Here is a 22,449-nt window from a genome sequence, read left to right as displayed (position 1 = left end):
CTCCAGTGGGTATTCAGGTCCCTAGAGTTCTTTTGTTCCTATTTCAGTGCTATGCTGGAGGGTTCATATTGTCCACCGACTATTCAGGCTTCTTCTAATGGATCTACAGGCCATCAGGGTCAGCCATCAAGGTAGTAGGCCGCCGCATCACGAGGTTGTTTCGAGTGCGGGGACCTGGATAATATGAGGAGGTACTGTCCTAGGCTATGGGGCAAGGTAGTGTAGCAGGGTCAACAACCCATGATTACAGCACCGGTTGCCCAACTGCCTAGAGGCGGGGGACAAACTGGTAGAGGCCATCATAGAGGTAGAGGCCAGGCAAGGAGAGATCAGCCAGCTACCTCTCAGTTAGGTGGAGGCCAGCCAGCTGGCGCTCCAGCCAGATTCTATGCCCTTCTGGCTAGACCAGATGCATTGGCCTCAGATGCCATTATGAGAGGTATTATTTCCGTCTACAGTAGAGATGCTTCAGTGCTATTTGATCCGGGGTCAACCTATTCATATGTGTCATCTCTATTTGCTTATTTCCTGGTTATTCCTTGTAAACCTTTGGGCACTCCTGTTCACGTTTCCACTCCTGTGGGCGATTCTGTTGTTGTAGATCAGATCTACTGGTCATACGTGGTTACATTCTGTGTTTTTGAGACTAGAGTAGATCTCCCGTTGCTCGATATGATCAACTTTGAGGCCATCTTGGGCATGGATTGGTTAGCTCCATATCACACCGTGTTTGATTGCCATGCCAAGACTGTTACATTAGCAATGCCAGGGTTGCCAAGGTTGGAGTGGAAGGGTTCCATAGTGGATACATCTAGTCGGGTTATTTCTTTTCTAAAGGCTCGACATATGGTCGAGAAGGGGTGTTTGGCTTATCTAGCTTATGTTTGGGATACCACCGCAGAGTCTTCGACGATTGATTTGGTTCTAGTTGTCCAGGAGTTCGCCGATGTGTTTCCTTCTAACCTTCCTAGCATGCCACCAGATCATGATATTGATTTTTGTATTGATTTGGCTCTAGGTACCCAGCCTATATCTATTCCACCGTACCGTATGGCTTCGCAAGAGTTGAAGGAGAAGCTTGAGTAGTTGTTAGAAAAGGGGTTTGTTAGACTAAGTGTGTCACCTTGGGGAGCACCAGTGTTGTTTGTAAAGAAGAAGGATGGGACCATGCGAATGTGCATTGATTACCGCTAGTTGAAAAAGGCTACCATCAAGAAGAAGTACTTGTTGCCATGCATTGATGATTCGTTCGACTAGTTACAGGATGCTAGGGTGTTCTCTAAGATTAACTTAAGGTCAGGGCACCATCAGTTGAGGATTCGGTACTCATATGTTCCGAAGACTGCTTTCCGTACTAGATATGGTCATTATGAGTTTCTGGTTATGTCCTTTGGCTTGACTAATGCTCTAGCGGCATTTATAGACTTGATGAATAGGCTGTTCAGACCTTATATTTATTCCTTCGTCATCATCTTTATTGATGACATCTTGATATACTCACGTAGCCTGGGGGAGCACGAGCAACATTTGAGAGTAGTGCTTCAGACCTTGCGATAGCAGAAGCTATATGCTAAGTTCTCCAAGTGTGCGTTTTGGCTAGAGTCAGTGGCATTCTTGGGGCATATTATGTCGGGAGAGGGTATTAAGGTGGATCCCAAGAAGATTGAGGCAGTTCAGAGTTGGCCACGTCCTACTTCAGTGACCAAAATCAAGAGTTTCCTGGGGTTAATAGGCTATTACACACGATTCGTGCATGGCTTTTCATCTATTGCATCACCTATGACTAGATTGACCCATAAGGGTGCTCCTTTCCACTGGTCCGATGATTGTAAGGAAAGATTTCAGAAGCTCAAGATGGCTTTGACTGCAGCACCAGTCCTTGTGTTGCCTTCCGGTTCAAGGATGTATATGGTATATTGTGACACTTTACGCATTGGATTGGGTTGTGTATTGATGCAGGAGGGGTGAGTTATTGCATATGCTTTACGTCAGCTAAAGATTCATGAGAAGAATTATCCGGTGCATGATTTAGAGTTGGCCGCGATTGTTCATGCTCTTAAGATATGAAGGCACTATCTGTATGGGGTGTCATGCGAGGTTTATACTGATCATCGCAACTTACAACATTTGTTCAAGTAGATGGATCTCAATTTGAGGCAGCGTAGATGGCTTGAGTTACTGAAGGATTATGACATCACCATTCTTTATCATCTAGGCAAGGCAAATGTGGTCATGAATGCCTTAAGTAGGAAAGCAGAGAGTATGGGTAACTTGGCATTCATTCCAGTAGAGAGAGGCCACTAGACTTGGACATTCAGTCCTTGGCTAACAGACTTGTGAGGTTGGATATTTCAGAGCCCAGTTGATTCCTTGCGTGTATTGTTGCTCAGTCTTCATTATTGGGGCAGATCAAGGCCCGACAGTTTAATGATCCACATTTGGCGGTTCTAAGAGAGACAATGCTACAAGGTAGTGCCAAAGAGGTTTCTATTGGCGAGGATGGTGTTCTGCGACTCCAGGGTCGCCTATGTGTTCCTAATGTTGATGGTTGGAGGGAGAGGATTCTAGAGGAGGCACACAGTTCACGGTATTCCATTCATCCGGGTGCTACGAAGATGTATCGTGACTTGAGGCAGCATTATTGGTGGCGGCGGATGAAAAAAGACATAGTGGAGTATGTGGTTAGGTGTTTGAATTGCCAGCAGGTTAAGTATGAACACCAGAGGCCTACTTCAGCAGATGCCTATCCCTAAGTGGAAGTGGGAACACATTAATATGGACTTCGTAGTTGGGTTGCCCCGGACCTTACGGAAGTTTGATGCAATGTGAGTCATTGTGGACGGGTTAACCAAATCGGCACACTTTATTCCAGTTGTGATTGCTTATACTTCAGAGAGGTTGGCTCAGATTTACATTTGGGAAATTGTCTGATTGCATGGTGTTTTTGTTTCCATCATATCAAATAGAGGCCCTCAGTTCACTTCCCATTTCTGGAGAGCTGTTCAAAGTGAGTTGGGTACCCGTGTGGAGCTCAGCACAATATTTCATCCTCAGACCGACGGACAGTCGGAACGGACAGTTCATATTTTGGAGGACATGCTTAGAGCATGTGTGATTGACTTTGGAGGGCAGTGCGATCAGTTCTTTCCCTTGCCAAAGTTTGCTTACAACAACAGCTATTAGTCCATCATCGAGATGGCTCCATTTGAGGCTTTATATGGTCGGTGATGTCATTCTCATATCGGGTGGTTTGAGCCTGGTGAGGCTAAGTTGTACGGTACAGACCTGGTAAAAGGTGCCTTGGAAAAGGTAAAGTTGATTCAGGAAAGGCTTCGCACAGCTCAGTCCAGACAGAAGAGTTATGCGTATCAGAAGGCGCATGATGTATCATTCATGATCTGTCACGACCCTAACCCCGAACCCGGTCATGATGGCGCCTCTCGTGAAGACAAGGCCATCCAACCATACCCAATTCACTTGTTGAAGCAGTTAAGCAACATAAAAGCAGTCTGAAACATGATGTAATGATAATAAGTAGTGGAAATACAACCCGACACAGCCCTAACCGGGGTGTCATAAGTCACGAGCATCTAATAATACGGAATCCTCAAATGTAACTACATAGTGCAAATAATGAACTAAGGACATAAAGGAAAAGAGATAGGGAGGAGCTTCGGGCTGCGAACGCCAATAACTACCTAAAGACTCCTTGAGATCCACCTGAAGCTGGAATGAATCAGCACTCGAGAGCGGGACCAGCTACGCCTGAATCTGCATACGAGGTGTAGGGAGTAAAGTGAGTACTCCAACTCAGTGAGTAACAAATGTAAATAACGACTAAAAGTAAGAAAACACGTAAGGCACAAGGCATTCTATAATGAAGCAATAAAACCATTTAAAATCAGTAAACCAGCGAAAAGTTAAGTAACAATCATTTTTCAACAAGTAGACACGTAATTGACAGGCAGTTAAGGCAAAGTAAATAATTAGAAGTTCGCCCCTCAGGCACAGTATCAACAAATCCGCTCCTTGGGCAACATCTCAGAACAATACCAGCCCATCGGGCTCAATCTTACATCACAATGGGTACCCACGCTCACTGGGGGTATGCAGACTCCTGGAGGGGCCCCTTACGGCCCAAGCACAATAACAAGCCATCTCGTGGCATCAAACTAGGCCCTCGGTCTCATATCAATCAAGCCACCTCGTGGCGTACATATCTCATGCCCTCGGCCTCAAATCAGTATTAGTGATTTCTCTCAACATAGGCCCTGGGCCTTACTCAGTCAAAAATCCTCACAAGTCCCTTAGGAAATAGTAAAACAATGTTTCTCAGCCAAAACATCATTTAAAATGTCATTTAAGTATTAAACTGAGTAAACATGGTTGAGTAGTAAAACAGTGGAAAATAACATGACTGAGTTCAAATATAAAGTCAAAACAGTAAGGCAATATCAATAAAAACGCCCGAAGGGTTCAAATAGTTGGCACTAGGCCCAAATATGGCATTCAACCCAAATAATGATGATAGCAAATAGTTTTCAATCAAATACGCGGTAAAATCATCAATCGGGACGGACCAAGTCACAATCCTGAATAGTGCATGACCCCACGCTAGTCATCAAGCGTATGCCTCACCCCAATATAGCACTATGATGTGCAATCTGGGGTTTCAAACCCTCAGACATCATTTACAATCATTACTCTCCTCGAACTGGCTAAATCTCTAGCTCGCGATGCCCTTGCCCCTCGAATCGGCCTCCACGCGCGTCGCATCTATCCAAAATCAGAACGAGGACGTCAAAATATGCTAAGGTAACAAAACCCTAGCGAAAACAATCAATAAAGAGTATAAATCCCGAAAATACCAAAACCTGACCCCCCGGCCCACGTCTCGAAATTCAGAAATTTTTACACCAATAGATTCCTTATCTTCCCATGATTTCATACATATCAAAAGTTCTCAAATCCGACCCCAAATGGTCCTTTAAAACCCCAATCAAAAGTCTAAATTTCAAGGCTGTAGTTCTTCAATTTTAGGCTTAGATTCCATGACTTTCTAGGTGGAATTCACATAATAATCGAGTTTTAAGTCCATGAATCTTACCTCCCAACGATTCCCCTTGAATCCCTCTTCAATGTCCTTCGAAAATCTCCCAAAATGACCAACTATGGAGGAAATAAACCTAATCCTCGCGGACAAGACGAGTTTTAAAACCTTCTGCCCATGCATAAATTCCTTCTTCCTGAACGCGGTCAAAGCCTCGCATTCGCGAAGGACAAAAATAATTTTGACCAAAATCCTCTTTCGCGAATGCGACACGGCCATCGTGAACGCAATGCTTTACCTAGGCAAACCTCCGCGAACGCGTTCAGCCCATCGCGAACGCGATGAGTTAAATCCACTGAAGCTCAGCCTCACCGTTCCTTCTATGCGAACTCGACACCTATCCTGCGAACGCGATGCACCAATCCTCAGCCCTTCGCGAACACGGAGCTCCCATCGCGAACGCGAAGGCTTAATCTTTGCCTTCCCCAATTGACTCTTCACGAACGCAAAGGGTAAAATCCCTACAACAACTGAACAAATTTTCTACAATTTCTCAACTTCAAAATGATCCGAATGACCACCCGAAACTCACCCGAGGCCCCCGGGACCTCAACCAAAGGTACAAACACATCCTAATACCTTATTTAAACTTGTTCCAATCACCAAAACACCTCAAACAACATCAAATCACTCAAAACACATCGAATTCAAGCCAAGCTTTCTAAAATCTTCCGAAATACGCTTTTGATAAAAAACACAACCAAACCACGGCCGAATGACCTAAAATTTTGCACACACATCCAAAATGACACAACGGAACTATTAAAACTCTCGGAAGTCCATTCTGACTCTTATATCAAAATCTCACCTATCGACCGGAAATCGCCAAAATATCAACTTCACCAATTCAAGCCTAAATCTACTCCGAACCTCCAAAACTCATTCCGATCACACTCCTAAGTCAAAAATCACCTCCCGAAGCTAACCGAACCATCAAAATTCACTTCCGAGCCCTCTAACATATAAGTCAACATCCGATTGACTTTTCCAACTTAAGCTCCCTCAAAAGAGACTAAGTGTCTCAAACCTTACCAAATTCCTTTCTGACTCGATCCGACCAACCCAATATCACATAACACGGATAAATAAAGAATAAAGAAGTAGAAATGGGGTAAATGGAGCGGTACCTCATGAGATGACTGGCCGGGTCGTCACATCCTCCCCAACTTAAGCAAACGTTCGTCCGCGAATGAATCAAGAAACATACCTGACGCCTCAAACAGGTGAGGATATCTGCTCTGCATTTCCCGCTCGGTATCCCAGGTAGCCTCCTCCACGGGCCGACCTCTCTACTGCACTTTTACTGAAGCTATATCCTTTGACCTCAACTTTCGAACCTGATGTCCCAAATTAGCTACTGGCTCCACATCATTAGTCAAATCCTCATACAACTGAACAGTGCTGAAATCCAAAACATAAGACGGATCATCAATATACTTTTGGAGCATAGAAACATGAAATACCAGATACACACTCGACAAGCTGGGTGACAATGCAAGCTCATAAGCCACCTCCCTAATCATCCAAAGCACCTTAAAAGGCCCAATAAACCACGGACTCAATTTCCCTTTCTTCCCAAATCTCATAACACCCTTCATGGGGGAAACCTTCAACAGAACCTTCTCGTTAACCATGTAGGACACATCTCGAACCTCCCTATCAACATAACTCTTTTGCCTCGACTGCGCTGTACGAAGCCTCTACTGAATCACCTTCACCTTCTCCAAAGCATCCTGCACCAAATCAGTCCCCAATAGCCTAGCCTCATCGGGCTCGAACCAACCAACTGGAGATCTACACCGCCTCCCATACAAAGCCTCATATGGAGCCATCTGAATACTCGACTGGTAACTATTTTTATGAGCAAACTCTGCAAGCGGTAGAAACGCATCCCATGACCCTCAAAAGTCAATGACACAAGCACGCAACATGCCCTCCAATATCTAAATAGTATGCTCGGACTGTCCGTTCGTCTGAGGGTGAAAAGTTGTGCTCAACTCAACCTAAGTACCCAACTCTCGCTGCACAAACCTCCAAAACTGCGAAGTAAACTGGGTGCCCCTATCTGAAATAATAGAAACTGGAACACCATGCGAACGAACAATCTCTCGGATATTGATCTCTACCAACCACTCTGCAGAATAGGTAGTACGCACAGGGATGAAGTGCGCGAACTTGGTCAGCCGATCCACAATCACCCAAATAGCATCGAACTTCCTCAAAGTACATGGAAGTCCAACAACAAAGTCCATAGTGATCCTCTCCCACTTCCACTCAGGAATATCCATTTGCTGTAGCAAACCACCCGGTCTCTGATGCTCATATTTCACCTGCTGACAATTGAGGCACTGGGCAACAAATCCCACAATATCTTTCTTCATTCTTCTCCACCAATAGTGCTGCCTCAAATCCTGATACATCTTCGCGGCACCCAGATGAATGGAATACCGTGAGGTATGGGCCTCCTCCAGAATCAACTCCCGAAGCCCATCCACATTGGACACACAAATCCGGCCCTACATCCTCAACACCCCATCATCACCAGTGGTCACATCTCTGGCATCATCATGTTGAACTCTATCCTTAAAGACTAGCAAATGCGGATCATCATACTGACGCTCTCTGATGCGATCATATAAGGAAGACCGAGAAACCACACAATCCAATACCCGACTGGGCTCCGAAATATCCAACCTCACAAACCGATTGGCCAAGGCCTGAACATCAACTGCAAGAGGTCTCTCCCCAACTGGAATATATGCCAAACTCCCCATACTTACCATCTTTCGGCTCAAAGCATTGGCCACCATATTGACCTTTCTCGGATGGTACAATATAGTGATATCATAATCCTTAAGCAACTCCAAACATCTATGCAGCATCAAATTAAGATCCTTTTGCTTGAACAAATGCTGAAGACTGCATTGATCAGTGAACACCTCACAAGATACGCCATACAAGTAATGCCTCCAAATCTTCAATACGTGAACTATGGCAGCCAACTCCAAATCATGAACGAGGTAGTTCTTCTTATGAGGCTTCAACTGATGAGAAGCATAAGCAATAACTCTACCCTCCTGCATCAACACACAACCAATCCCAACTCTCGAAGCATCACAATACATGGTATATGAACCTGAAGTTGATGGCAAAACCAACACTGGAGCTGTGGTCAAAGCTATCTTGAGCTTCTGAAAGCTCTCCTCACACTCGTCAGACCATACAAATGAAGCACCCTTCTGAGTCAACTTGGTCAAGGGCGATTCGATAGATGAGAATCTCTGAACAAACCAGCGATAATAGCCTGCTAAACCAAGAAAGCTGTGAATATCGGTAGCTGAGGATGGTCTGGGCCAACTCTAAACCACCTCTATCTTCTTCGGATCAACATGAAAACCTGCGCTAGACACCACGTGCCCCAAGAAAGCCACTGAATTGAGCCAAAATCTCACACTTGGAGAACTTTGCATAAAGCTTCTCCTTTCTCAATATCTGCAACACAACCCTCAAATGCTCCGCATGCTCCTCCTAACTACGCGAATACAATAGAATATCATCAATGAAGACTATGACAAATGAATCTAGATAAGGCCGGAACACGCTGTTCATCAAATGCATGAACACTGCTGGGGCATTGGTCAGCCCAAAAGACATCACCAAGAACTCATAATGACCATATCGGGTCCTGAAATCTGTCTTAAAAATATTCGAATCCCTGATCTTCAACTGGTGATAACCCGAACGGAGATCAATCTTGGAGATCACCCTCGCTCCATGAAGCTGGTCAAATAGATCATCAATGCGAGGAAAATGATACTTGTTATTAATTGTTACCTTGTTCAATTGCCTATAATCAATGCACATTCTCATTGTGCCATCCTTCTTCTTCACAAACAGAACCGACGCACCCCAAGGTGAAACACTAGGCCAAATGAACCCCTTATCTAGGAGTTCCTGAAGTTGCTCCTTTAACTCCTTCAACTCCGCTAGTGCCATACGATACGGCAGAATAGAAATGGGATGAGTGCCCGGCACCAGGTCAATACCAAAATCAATATCCCTATCCGGTAGCATGCCCGACAGGTCTGTAGGAAATACATCGGGAAAATCCCTCACAATTGGAATAGAATCAATACTGGGAGTCTCAGCTCCGACATTCCTCACAAACACTAGATATGAAAGACAACCCTTCCCAATCATACATTGGGCCTTCAAGAAAGAGATAACTCTACTAGGAACATAATCAGTCACACCTCACCACTCGATTCGTGGCACACCCATCATAGCCAATGTGACTGTCTTAGCGTGACAGTACAGAATAGCACGACATGGAGATAACTAATCCATGCCTAAAATGACATCAAAATCAACCATTCTCAATAGTAATAGATCCACTCGGATCTCCAGACCCCCAATAGTCACCACACACGATCGGCACACACAGTCTACAACAACAATATCGCCCATCGGGGTAGATACATGAACAGGTAAAGCAAAAAACTCACGGGGCGTACCCAAATAACGAGCAAAGTATGATAACACATAAGAAAAGGTGGAACCAGGATCAAATAATACAGAGCCATCTATGTGGCAGACTGAAACAATACTTGTAATGACAACATTTGAAGCAATAGCATTGGGTCTACCTAGGAGTGCATAGAAATGGGCCTGACCGCCCCCTGATCGACCTCCCCCTCTAGGGCGACCCCTGGCTGACTGACCTCTACCCTAGCTGGCTGAGCGGGTGGTGGCAAAGAAACTGGCGCTAAAGCCGATGACTGACCCCTCTGCTGGGACGAACTAGCAACACGACGAGGACACTACCTCCATATGTGGCCCATCTCACCACACTCATAACAACTCCCAGGTGCTAGAGAAGGGGACTGAAGGGAACCCCTCGCACCGGAGTGACTAGCAGATGCACTCGACATAGAAGAGCCCTGAGCTAATGGAGCACGTGATGAACTCTATGCTGGAAGGGAGCTAAGTGATGACTGGCCCTACTGCGATCCGTGATAACCATGACCCGAAGATGCCCCACGATAACTTGGGCGAGCTGGCTGAGCAGACCTGAATGAACGGCCTCTGTCGTGCTGAAACTGACCCCTCGAAGGAGTACCACTATAACTGCCAGATCCTCGAGGCCTCTTGGCCTCCCTCTCCTCTTGCTCCTGGAGACGAATAGACTCAATCTCACGTGCGATATCCACAACCTCCTCGAAAGTAGCACCAGTCACCCTCTCCCTGGTCATGAGAATTCAAAGCTGATAAGTAAGACCATCAACAAACCTCGTAATCCTTGCTTTATCTATCGGGACCAACAAAATGGCATGACGAGCTAACTCGGAGAACCTCAACTCATACTGTGACACGGTGATCTCCCTCTGATGCAACCACTCAAACTGCCTACGCAGCTCCTCTCTGCGAGACTGCAACACATACTTCTCCAGAAAGAGAACAGAGAACTGCTGCCAGGTAAGGGGTGCTGCAGCCATAGGCCTACGCCTCTCAAAATCGTCCCACCAAGTGAAGGCAGCTCCTGAAAACTGATTGATGATAAAAGCGACCCCGCTGGTCTCCAGAATACCTACAGTGCGAAGAATCCTCTAACACTTATCCAAAAAGCCCTAGGCATCCTCGCCCTCTGCGCCACTGACTGTAATCTACCAAATCTTTCCAACGTACTCTACTTATACTCCGGCTTGACAGGAACCACATAGTCCTGAGCAGTTGCAACCAGCTGGGCTGGACGCGGCCTCGGCGTCTGAAGTCCCTACATGACCTGCTTAGGTGTGCGAGAGGCGGGAGTCTGATTGCCTCCCCCAGCCTATGAAGTAGCTGCGGCTGTAGTGGCTGAAACTGCCTGAGGCAGGCCAATGCAAACTAACAAGATCTATGCCAAGGCCTCCTGAAGATCCAGAATCACGATGGGCACAACTGGTGCCTGAACTGGTGCTGTTAGAGCATCCATAGCTGGAGCTTGATCCAGAGCTGAGGCAGCTGGTGGATCTATAGGTGTTGCCCTTGCTGCTCTGCCTCTACCATGACCACGATCGCGTCCACGACCTCTGGTGGCCACAACTGGTGGCATTGGTGGTCGTCCACCCTGTCCGGTAGCGCATGTCTTCACCATCTGTGAGAGAATAGAATAACAGAATTTCAGTACTCGGATCAACAAGTTCGCACGATAAGAATTTCAAGAATATGAAGTTTTTCCTAAAGGTTCTGCAGCCTCTCAAGGATAAATACAGATGTCTCTGTATCGATCCGCGAGACTCTACTAAACCTGCTCATGACTCGTGAGACCTATGTAACCTAGGCTCTGATACCAACTTGTCACGACCCTAACCTCGAACCCGGTCGTGATGGCACCTCTCATACCCAATTCACTTGTTAAAGCAGTTAAGCAACATAAAAGCAGTCTGAAACATGATTTAATGATAATAAGTAGCAGAAATACAACCCGACACAGTCCTAATCGATGTGTCACAAGTCACGAGCATCTAACAACATGGAATCCTCAAATGTAACTACAGAGTGTAAATACTGAGCAAAGGACATAAAGGAAAAGAGATAGGGAGGAGCTCCAGGTTGGAATGCCAACAGCTACCTAAAATCTCCTCGAGATCCACCTGAAGCTGGAATGAATCAGCACTCGAGAGCGGGACCAGCTACGCCTGAATCTGCATACGAGGTGTAGGGAGTAAAATGAGTACTCCAACTCAGTGAGTAACAAATGTAAATAACGACTAAAAGTAAGAAAACATGTAAGGCACAAGGCATTCTATAATGAAGCAGTAAAACCATTTAAAATCAGTAAACCAGCGAAAAGTTAAGTAACAATCCTTTTTCAACAAGTAGACACATAATTGACAGGCAGTTAAGGCAAAGTAAATAATTAGAAGTTTGCCCCTCAGGCACAGTATCAATAAATCCGCTCCTTGGGCAACATCTCAGAACAATACCAGCCCCTCGGGCTCAATCTTACATCACAATGGGTACCCACGCTCACTGGGGGTATGCAGACTCCTGGAGGGGCCCCTTACGGCCCAAGCACAATAACAAGCCATCTCGTGGCATCAAACTAGGCCCTCGGCCTCATATAAATCAAGCCACCTCGTGGCATACATATCTCATGCCCTCGACCTCAAATCAGTATTAGTGTTTTCTCACAACATAGGCCCTGGGCCTTACTCAGTCAAAAATCCTCACAAGTCCCTTGGGAAATAGTAAAACAGTGTTTCTCAGCCAAAACATCATTTAAAATGTCATTTAAGTATTAAACTGAGTAAACATGGCTGAGTAGTAAAACAGTAGAAAATAACATGACTGAGTTCAAGTATAAAGTCAAAACAGTGAGGAAATAATAATAAAAATCCCCGAAGTGTTCAAATAGTTGGTACTAGTCCCAAATATGGCGTTCAGCCCAAATAATGATGATAGCAAATAGTTTGCAATCAAATACGCGGTAAAATCATCAATCGGGACGGACCAAGTCACAATCCCCAATAGTGCACAAACTCACGCTCGTCATCAAGCGTGTGCCTCACCTCAATATAGACCTACGATGTGCAATATGGTGTTTCAAATCCTCAGACATCATATACAATCATTACTCACCTCGAACCGGCTAAATCTCTAGCTCGCGATGCCTATTCCCCTCGAATCGGCCTCCACGTGCGTGGAATCTATCCAAAATCATAACGAGGACGTCAAAATATGCTAAGGGAACAAAGCCTAAGCGAAAACAATCAATAAAGGGCACAAATCCTGAAATTACCAAAGAAATTCAAAATTTTTTACACCAATAGATTTCTTATCTTCCCACGAGTTCATATATATCAAAATTTCTTAAATCCGACCCCAAATGGTCCTTCAAATCCCCAATCAAAAGTCTAAATTTCCAAGCCCTAGTTCTTCAATTTTAGGCTTAGATTCCATGACTTTCGAGGTGGAATTCACATAATAATTGAGTTTTAAGTCCAAGAATCTTACCTCCCAATGATTCCCCTTGAATCCCTCTTCAATCTCCTTCAAAAATCTCCCAAAATGACCAGCTATGGAGGAAATAAACCTAATCCTCACGGACAAGACGAGTTTTAAAACTTTTTGCCGGGTCATAAATTCCTTCTTCGCGAACGCGGTCAAAGCCTCGTGTTCGCGAAGAACAAAAATAATTTTGACCAAAATCTTCTTTCGCGAATGCGACACAACCATCACGAATGCGATGCTTTACCTAGGCAAACCTCCGCGAATGCGTTCAGCCCATCGCGAACGCGATGAGTTAAACGCACTAAAGCTCAGCCTCACCATTCCTTCTATGCGAACGCGACACCTATACTGCGAACGCGATGCACCAATCCTCAGCCCTTCATAAACGTGGAGTTCCCATCGCGAACGTGAAGGCTTAATCTTTGCCTTCCCCAACTGACTCTTCGCGAACGCGAAGGGTAAAATCCCTGCAACAGTTGAACGGATTTTCTGCAATTTCTCAACTTCAAAATGATCCGAATGACAACCCGAAACTCACCCTAGGCCCTGGGACCTCAACCAAAGGCACGAACACATCCTAATACCTTATTCAAACTTGTTCCAATCACCAAAACACCTTAAACAACATCAAATCACTCAAAACACATCGGATTCAAGCCAATCTTTCTAAAATCTTCTGAATTACGCTTTTGATAAAAAACCTAACCAAACCATGTTCGAATGACCTGAAATTTTGCATACACATCCCAAATGATACAACAAAACTAATGAAATTCTCTAAATTCTATTCCGACCCCTATTTTAAAATCTCGCCTATCGACCGAAAATTGCCAAAATATCAACTTCACCAATTCAAGCCTAAATCTACTCCGAACCTCTAAAACTAATTCCGATCACACTCCTAAGTCACAAATCACCTCCCGAAGCTAACCAAACCATCGGAATTCTGATCCCTCTAACATATAAGTCAACATCCGACTGACTTTTCCAACTTAAGCTCCTTCAAATGAGACTAAGTGTCTCAAACCTTACCAAATTCCTTCCGGACCCGATCCGAATAATTCGATATCACATAACACGGATAAACAAAGGATAAAGAAGAAGAAATTGGGAAAATAGAGCGGTACCTCATGAGACGACTAGCCAGGTCATCACATGATCGGCAAGAAGGTCCTCTTGAAAGTCTCTCCAATTAGGGGTATTATGAGATTATGGAAGAAAGGCAAGTTGAATCTAAGGTTTATTGACCCATTGGAGGTGTTAAGGAGAGTTGGAGAGGTTGCTTACGAGCTTGCTTTACCTCCCACCTTATTAGGAGTTCGTCTAGTTTTTCACGTGTCTATGCTTCGAAGGTATCATGCTGACCTGTCCCATGTGCTAGACTTTAGCACTATTCAGCTAGACGAGAGATTGGGTTACGAGGAGGAGCCAGTTGCCATTGTTGATAGGCAGGAGCGCCAGTTGAGGTCCAAGAGGGTTTTTGCAGTAAAGGTCTAGTGGAGGGGCCAACCAGTTGAGGGGGCGACCTGGGAGTCCAAGGAGGACATGCGGAGTAGATATCCATGCTTATTCGACACTTCAGGTATGAATCTAAACCCGTTCGAGGATGAACGTTTGTGTAAGAGGTAGAGAATGTAACAACCTGATTGTTCATTTTGCTTTTTTAAAACCCCGATCCCCTAGATAAGACTTCTCCTACTTTCTTTTACTGATTTATGACCTGTGGGAATGGTTGGTTTAGGATTTGGAAGAGTTTGGATTGAAATCGGGCCACTTAGTTCCTCAAGGTTGGCTTGAAAGGCTAAGTTTGACTTTGGTCAATGTTTTGAGCAAACGACCTCAGAATCCGGATTTGAATATTCCAACAGGTTCGTATGATGATTTCGGACTTGGACGTATGTCTGGATCGGGTTTTGGATGATCTGGGAGCGTTTTGGTGCCTAATGGTGAAAGTTGATTCCTTAAGAATTTTGAAGTTCTTAATTATTTGGTTTGGAGAGGGTTTTTGTGTTATCAAGTTTCAAACAGAGTTCCGAGATTGGGAATAGTTCTTTATTGCCATTTAAGACTTGCACGCAAAACTTGGTGTCAATCCGAGTGGTATAAGTGTGTTTCGTCGCATTAGAAGTAAATTGAAGGACTTGAAGTTCATAAGTTCGATTCAATTGGTTTTAGGGGGTGATTCTTAGATTTAGTGTTGTTTCGGGAATTCCGATGGTTCAAGCGAGTCCGTTTTATGATTTCAAACTTGTCAGTACATTCGGGCGGGGCCTAAAGGCCCCGAGCATCAATCAGACAAGGCTCGAGTAAAGTTGGAAAATTTGGAAAGGAGTTGAAGCTCCAGTCTTCTGTCATAACCGCACCTGCGGTTGGTCAGCCGCACGTGCAAGACAACAGAAGTGGTCATGCTCTCGCAGAAGCAGGCCAAGCCCAAAGTTGCAGAAGCGGCTAATCTTCCGTAAAAGCGGTTTTCTCCACGCAGAAGTGGCCCAGCTGAATTTCCGCAGATGCGGTGGCGCATGTGCGGCCCAGGACTGCAGATGCGGAAATCACTGAAGCAGAGACCTTCATTTATTGCGGGTGTTAGTCATTTTTGGCTCATTTCCTGTCATGATCCTAAACCCGGACCCGGTCGTGATAGCGCCTCTCGTGAAGACAAGGCCAACCGACACATTCCCAATTCAAAATTAGCAATTTAAGATAATACACATTAAGTCTTAAACATGATAAAACCCAAAATAAGCAGTGAACAACACAGTTTGCGGAATTAAAACCAACACGGCCCGACATTGGGGTGTCACTAGTCATGAGCATCTATCAATCTACTACAAGTCTGAAGAGTCTACACAACTATTACAAAAACACTAAATAGGGAAAAGAAATGAGATAAGGGGGAGAAACACGGGACTATGGATGCCAAGCAGCGACTTCGTGAACTCCGAAATCTGTCGGGAGCTCTCAACCCTCGCTAGCAGGATCAGCAATGCCTGAATCTGCACACGGGGTGCAGAGAGTAAAGTAAGTACTCCAACTCAGTGAGTAATAATCATAAATAAAGACTGAGAAGTACGAAATCACGTAAGGCACATAACAGGCTATAAGGAAGCAGTAAAAGCTAGTAAAAACAATGAAGCAGTAAAGATGTGTAAAGTCACTGAGTTCAGTTTATACTTCATAAAATGCCTTTTTAACAATTAAGCAAGTAAATGACAGGCAAACAGGAAAGATAAACACATAAAGGATCGCCCTTCGGGCACAATGTGAACAAATCCTCCCCTCGGGCAATATCTCAGAAACAAAACCAGCCCCTCGGGCTATATCTCACATCACAATAGGTACCCGCGCTCATTGGGGGTGTGCAGACTCCTGGAGGGGACCTAATGGCCCAAGCGCAATATCAAGCCATCTCGTGGAATCATCACTAGGCTCTCGGCCTCATATAAAAAAGCCATCTCGTGGCATACAAATCTCAGGCCCTCGGCCTCATAATCATAATCAGGTGTTTCCTCACAATATAGGCCCTAGGCCTTACTCGGTCAAAATCCTCACAAGCCACTCGGGCAATAGTAAAACATGGTGCTCAGCCCAAAATATTATTTAAAATATCATTGAAGTGTTAAAGTAGAGTAAACATGGCTGAGTTATGAAAACAGTAGAATATAAAATGACTGAGTACAAGTATAAAGTCAAAACAGTGAGGATATATCAGTAAGAATCCCCTAAGAATTCAAATAGTTGGCACGAGGCCCAAATACAACATTCAACCCAAACACATGATGATAGCTAATAGCTTTCAACCAAATACGCGGTAAAATAGTCATTCAGGACAGACTAATTCACAATCCCAATAGTGCACGACCCCACGCTCGTTATCTAGCATGTGCGTCACCTCAATATAGCACAACGATGTGCAATATGGGGTTTCATACCCTCAGGACATCATTCACAATCATTTATCACCTCTACCCGATCCAAATCTCTAGCTCGTGATGCCTTTGCCCCTCGAATCGACCTCTGGATGCTCCAAAACTAACCAAAACGAGTGCAAAACCATCAAAATATGCTAAAGGAACAAAGCCCACTTGAAAGAGATCAAATTAAAACACAAATCCCGAAATTGGCCAAACCCGACCCCCGGGCCCACATCTAGGATTTCGATAGAAATCACATCAATGGACTCCTTATCACTCCCCGAGTTCATTCGTACCAAAAGCATCAAAATCCAACCACAAACGACCCCTCAAAACCCAATTTCTAGGTCTCCAATTTCAAGCCATAGTTCTTCAATTTTAGGCTTAATTTCCATGATTAATTAGGTAGAATTCACATTAGAATCAAGTTTAAGTCCATGAATCTTACCCCTAAGTGTTTCCCATTGAATCCCTCTTCAATCCTCATCAAAATGTTCCAAAATCACTCAAAAATGGAGGAAATAAACCCCAAAATTGCGGACAACATGACTATTTAAACATTCTGCCCAGGCTTCAATTCCTTCTTCGCGAATGCGGTCGACACCTCGCGTTTGCGAAGCACAAATTAACTTTGACCAAAAATCCTCTTACGCGAACGCGACCTGGCCCTAGAGAACGCGAAGGCCATTTCTCTGCAACACTGAACAACAATTTTCTGCAATTTTCAACATCTAGAAATGATCCGATTGACCACCCCAAACTCACCCGAGGCCCCCGAGACCTCAACAAACATGCCAACATATCCCATAACATCATTCAAACTTGTTCCAACCTTCGAAACGCTCAAGACAACATCAAAACACCAAATTCGTATCAGATTCAAGCCTAAGAATTCCAAAATCTTCTAAATTACAATTTTGATAAAAAAAACCCAACCAAACCACGTCCGAATGACCTGAAATTTTGCGCACACATCCCAAATGACACAACGGAACTACTACAACTCTCAGAATTCCAGTCCGACCCCTATATCAAAATCTCACCTATCAACCGGAAACGACAGAAATCCAATATCGCCAATTCAAGCCTAAATCTACTCTGGACCGCCAAAACACATTCCGATCATGTTCCTGAGTCTCAAATCACCTTCTGAAGCTATCCGAACCATCAGAACTCACATCCGAGCCCTCTAACTCATAAGTCAACATCCAGTTGACTTTTCCAACTTAAGCTTCCTCAAAAGAGACTAAGTGTCCCAAACCTTACCAAATCCTTTCCGAACCCGAGCCAACCAACTCGATCACATATAGAACCGATACACAAAGCAATAAGAAGCAGAAATGGGAAAACGGAGCGGTAACTTATGAGAGGACTAGCCGGGTTGTCACATCCTCCCCTTCTTAAGCAAATGTTCGTCCTCGAACGAGTCAAGAAACGTACCTGAAGCCTCAAACAGGTGAGGATATCTGTTCCGTATCTCCCGCTCGGTCTCCCAGGTAGCATCCTCCACAGGCCGACCTCTCCACTGCCCTTTCATTGAAGCTATATCCTTTGATCTCAACTTTCGAACCTGACGACCCAAAATAGCTACTGGCTCCACATCATATGTGAAATCACTATCCAATTGAACCGTGCTGAAATCCAGAACATGAGACGTATCCCCAATATACCTCTGGAGCATAGAAACATGAAATACCGTATGCACACTCGACAAGCTAGGTGGAAAGCAAGCTCATAAGCCACCTCCCTAATCCTACGAAGCACATCAAAAGGCCCAATGAACCGAGGACTCAATTTACCCTTCTTGCCAAATCTCATAACACCCTTCATGGGTGAAACCTTCAACAGAACCTTCTCACCAACCATGTAGGACACATGCCGAACCTTCCTATCAGCAAAACTCTTTTGTCTCGACTGCGCTATACGAAACCTCTCCCGAATAACCTTCACTTTTTCTAAAGCATCCTGTACCAAGTCTGTCCCAAATAGCCTAGCCTTACCCGGCTCGAACCAACCAACTGGAGATCTACACCGCCTCCTATACAAAGCCTCATATGGAGCCATCTGAATACTCGATTGGTAGCTATTGTTAGAAGAAAACTTTGCAAGTGGTAGAAACTGATCCCATGACCCTCCAAAATCAATGACACAAGCACGCAACATGTCCACCAATATCTGAATAGTGTGCTCGGACTTTGTCCGTCTGAGGGTGAAAAGTTGTGTTCAACTCAACCTGAGTACCCAAGTCTCGCTGCACAAACCTCCAAAACTGCGAAGTAAACTGAGTGCCCCAATCTGAAACGATAGAAACTAGGACACCATGCAAATGAACAATCTTTCGGATATAGATCTCTGCCAACCGCTCCGAAGAATAGGTAGTACACAGAGGAATGAAGTGCGCGGATTTGGTCTGCCGATACACAATCACCCAAATAGCATTGAACTTCTTCAAAGTCCGTGGAAGTCCAACAACAATGTCCATAGTGATCCGCTCCCAGTTTCACTCTAGAATATCCATCCGCTGAAGCAAGCCACCCGGGTTTTGATGCTCATATTTCACCTGCTAACAATTGAGACATCGAACTACAAATTCCACAATGTCTTTCTTCAATCTCCTCCACCAATAATACTGCCTCAAATCCTAATACGTCTTCGCGACACACAGATGAATGGAATACCGCGAGCTATAGGCCTCCTCCAGAATCAACTCCCGAAGCCCATCCACATTGGGCACACAAATCTGACCCTGCATCCTCAACATCCCATCATCATCAATAGTCACATCTCTAGCATCATCGTACTGAACTCTATACTTAAGGACCAACAAATGCGGATCATCATACTGATGCTCTCTGATACGCTCATATAAAGAAGACCGAGAAACCACACAAGCCAACACTCCACTAGGCTCCAAAATATCTAACCTCACGAATTGATTGGCCAAGGCCTGAACATAGAAGGGTGATATAAAATCGGTCTATTTCTGCTATCATATCCATAGTTAGTCCATTCATCCTAGTTAGTAGTTCTAGCTCCGTATCAAGGTCACGATCGATATCATCACTAACATCAAGATTGTCACTATCATCAATATTGTCACTATCATCAATATCGATCTCATCAAGAAGAAAAGCTTTAGGCTTGTTATCCAGGAACTTGTTCAGAAATACCGTAATGAAAGGAACATAGGAGTTTGTCGCTAGGTATTTGACCAAATAGGATCATCCAGTTCCTATAGAACCTATCACTAAAATACCCCTAGAGGGGGGGGGTAAGGCTAAGCAGAGCGAAAAGGGTTTTCCATGAGATGGGAAATGAAAACTATTTTCCCCACACGAAGTTTGTGAATATGTGACTGTCTGACAATGAGCAAGGAATACAACTGCAAGAGGTCTCTCCCCAACTGGAATATATGCCAAACTCCCCATACTCACCGCTTTTCGGCTCAAAGCATCGGCCACCACATTGGCCTTCCCCGGATGGTACAATATAGTGATATCATAATCCTTTGGCATTTGCAACCATATTTGCTGCCTCAAATTAAAATCCTTCTGCTTGAACAAGTGCTGGAGGCTACGATGATCAGTAAACACCTCACAAGACACACCATACAAGTAATGCCTCCAAATCTTCAACGCGTGAACTATGGCAGCCAACTCCAAATCATGAATGGGGTAGTTCTTCTCATGGGGCTTCAACTGCTGAGAAGCATAAGCAATAACTCTACCCTCCTGCATCAATACACACCCAATACCAACTCTCGAAGCATCACAATACACGGTATATGAACCTGAAGCTTATGTCAAAACTAACAATGGAGCTGTGGTCAAGGCTGTCTTGAGCTTTTGAAAGCTCTCCTAACACTCCTCCGACTATACAAATGAAGCACCCTTCTGAGTCAACTTGGTCAAGGGCAATGCGATATATGAGAATCCCTGAACAAATTGGCGATAATAACCTGCCAAACCAAGAAATCTACGAATCTCTGTGGCTGAGGGCGGTCTGGGCCAACTCTGAGTCGCCTATATCTTCTTTGGATCAACTTGAATACCCTTGTTGGACACCACGTGCCCCAAGAAAGCCATTGAAATGAGCCAAAACTCACACTTGAAGAATTTTGCATAAAGCTTCTCCTCCCTCAATCTCTGCAACACAACTCTCAGATGCTCCGCGTGCTCCTCCTGACTACGTGAATACACCAGAATATCATCAATGAAGACTATGATAAATGAGTCAAGATAAGGCCGGAACACACTGTTCATCAAATGCATGAACGCTGTTGGGGCATTGGTCAGCCCAAATGACATCACCAAGAACTCATAATTACCATATTGGGTCCTGAAAGTCGTCTTAAGAATATCCGAGTCCCTGATCTTCAACTGGTGATAACCTGAATGGAGATCAATCTTGGAGAACACTCTCGCTCCCTGAAGCTGGTCGAATAAATCATCAATGCAAGGCAAATGATACTTGTTCTTAACTGTTACTTTGTTCAATTGCCTATAATCAATGTACATCCTCATTGTGCCATCCTTCTTCTTCACAAATAGAACTGGCGCACCCCAAGGTGACACACTAGGCCAAATGAACCCCTTATCAAGGAGTTCCTAAAGCTGCTCCTTTAACTTCTTCAACTCCGCTAGTGCCATACGATACGGTGGAATAGAAATGAGCTGAGTGCCCGGCACCAGGTCAATATGAAAGTCAATATCCCTGTCCGGTGGCATGCCCGGCAGGTCTGCAGGAAACACATCTGGAAAATCCCTTACAACTGGAACAGAATCAATATTGGGAGTCTCCGCGCCGACATCCCTCACAAAGGCTAGATACGAAATACAACCATTCCTATCTATACGCTGGGCTTTCAAGAATGAGATTACTCTACTGGGGACATAATCAGTCAAACCTCGCCACTCAATCTATGGCATACTCGGTATAGCCAATGTCACTGTCTTGGCATGACAATCCAGAATAGCACGACATGGAGATAGACAATCCATGCCCAAAATAACATCGAAGTCCACCGTACAATAATAAAAGATCCACTCAGGCCTCCAGACCCCCAATAGTCACAACACACGATCGGTACACATGATTTATAACAACAGTATCGCATACTGGGGTAGATATATGAACAGGTGAAACAAGAGACTCACGGGGCATACCCAAATAATGAGCAAATTATGATGACACATAAGAAAAGGTGGAACTGGGATCAAATAATACAGAGACATCTCTATGGTAGACTGAAACAATACCTGTATAACAACATCGGAAGCAATAGCATTGGGTAGGGGTGTGCATTCGATTTTGACCCTTATCAATAATTACTTATCGATTATCGATTTGTACATATGCTTATCGTTATCGTTTCAATAAGGTTTTGATTTTTTCGATTTCGATTTATCAATTTTTGGGGATTATTGATTCGGTTAT

The 22,449-nt window shown here is 44.5% G+C and overlaps 2 protein-coding genes across 2 annotated transcripts; both read left to right on the top strand.

Annotated features, from left to right (window-relative positions):
* Positions 1 to 240: 240 nt before the first annotated feature.
* Positions 241 to 1,086, top strand: LOC138870051 (uncharacterized). The gene is made up of 2 exons (XM_070147575.1): positions 241 to 793; positions 902 to 1,086. Exons 1-2 carry the CDS (start codon positions 241 to 243, stop codon positions 1,084 to 1,086), a joined length of 738 nt encoding a protein of 245 aa, XP_070003676.1.
* Positions 1,087 to 14,257: 13,171 nt separating this feature from the next.
* Positions 14,258 to 14,599, top strand: LOC138870050 (uncharacterized). The gene has a single exon (XM_070147565.1). It carries the CDS (start codon positions 14,258 to 14,260, stop codon positions 14,597 to 14,599), a length of 342 nt encoding a protein of 113 aa, XP_070003666.1.
* Positions 14,600 to 22,449: the final 7,850 nt, after the last annotated feature.

The sequence above is a fragment of the Nicotiana sylvestris genome, chromosome 1 (genome assembly GCF_000393655.2).
Source record: "Nicotiana sylvestris chromosome 1, ASM39365v2, whole genome shotgun sequence".
NCBI classification, from domain to species: Eukaryota; Viridiplantae; Streptophyta; class Magnoliopsida; order Solanales; family Solanaceae; genus Nicotiana; species Nicotiana sylvestris.
Note: the sequence above shows the minus strand (reverse complement) of the source record. Positions and strands in the feature narration are given on the sequence as shown.

Coding starts and splice junctions, on each gene's coding strand:
- LOC138870051 (XM_070147575.1), top strand. CDS start 241: ATGATTACAGCACCGGTTGCCCAACTGCCTAGAGGCGGGGGACAAACT. Junction 794..901: donor GCCAAGGTTGGAGTGGAAGG/GTTCCATAGTGG, acceptor ATACCACCGCAG/AGTCTTCGACGATTGATTTG.
- LOC138870050 (XM_070147565.1), top strand. CDS start 14,258: ATGATCGGCAAGAAGGTCCTCTTGAAAGTCTCTCCAATTAGGGGTATT.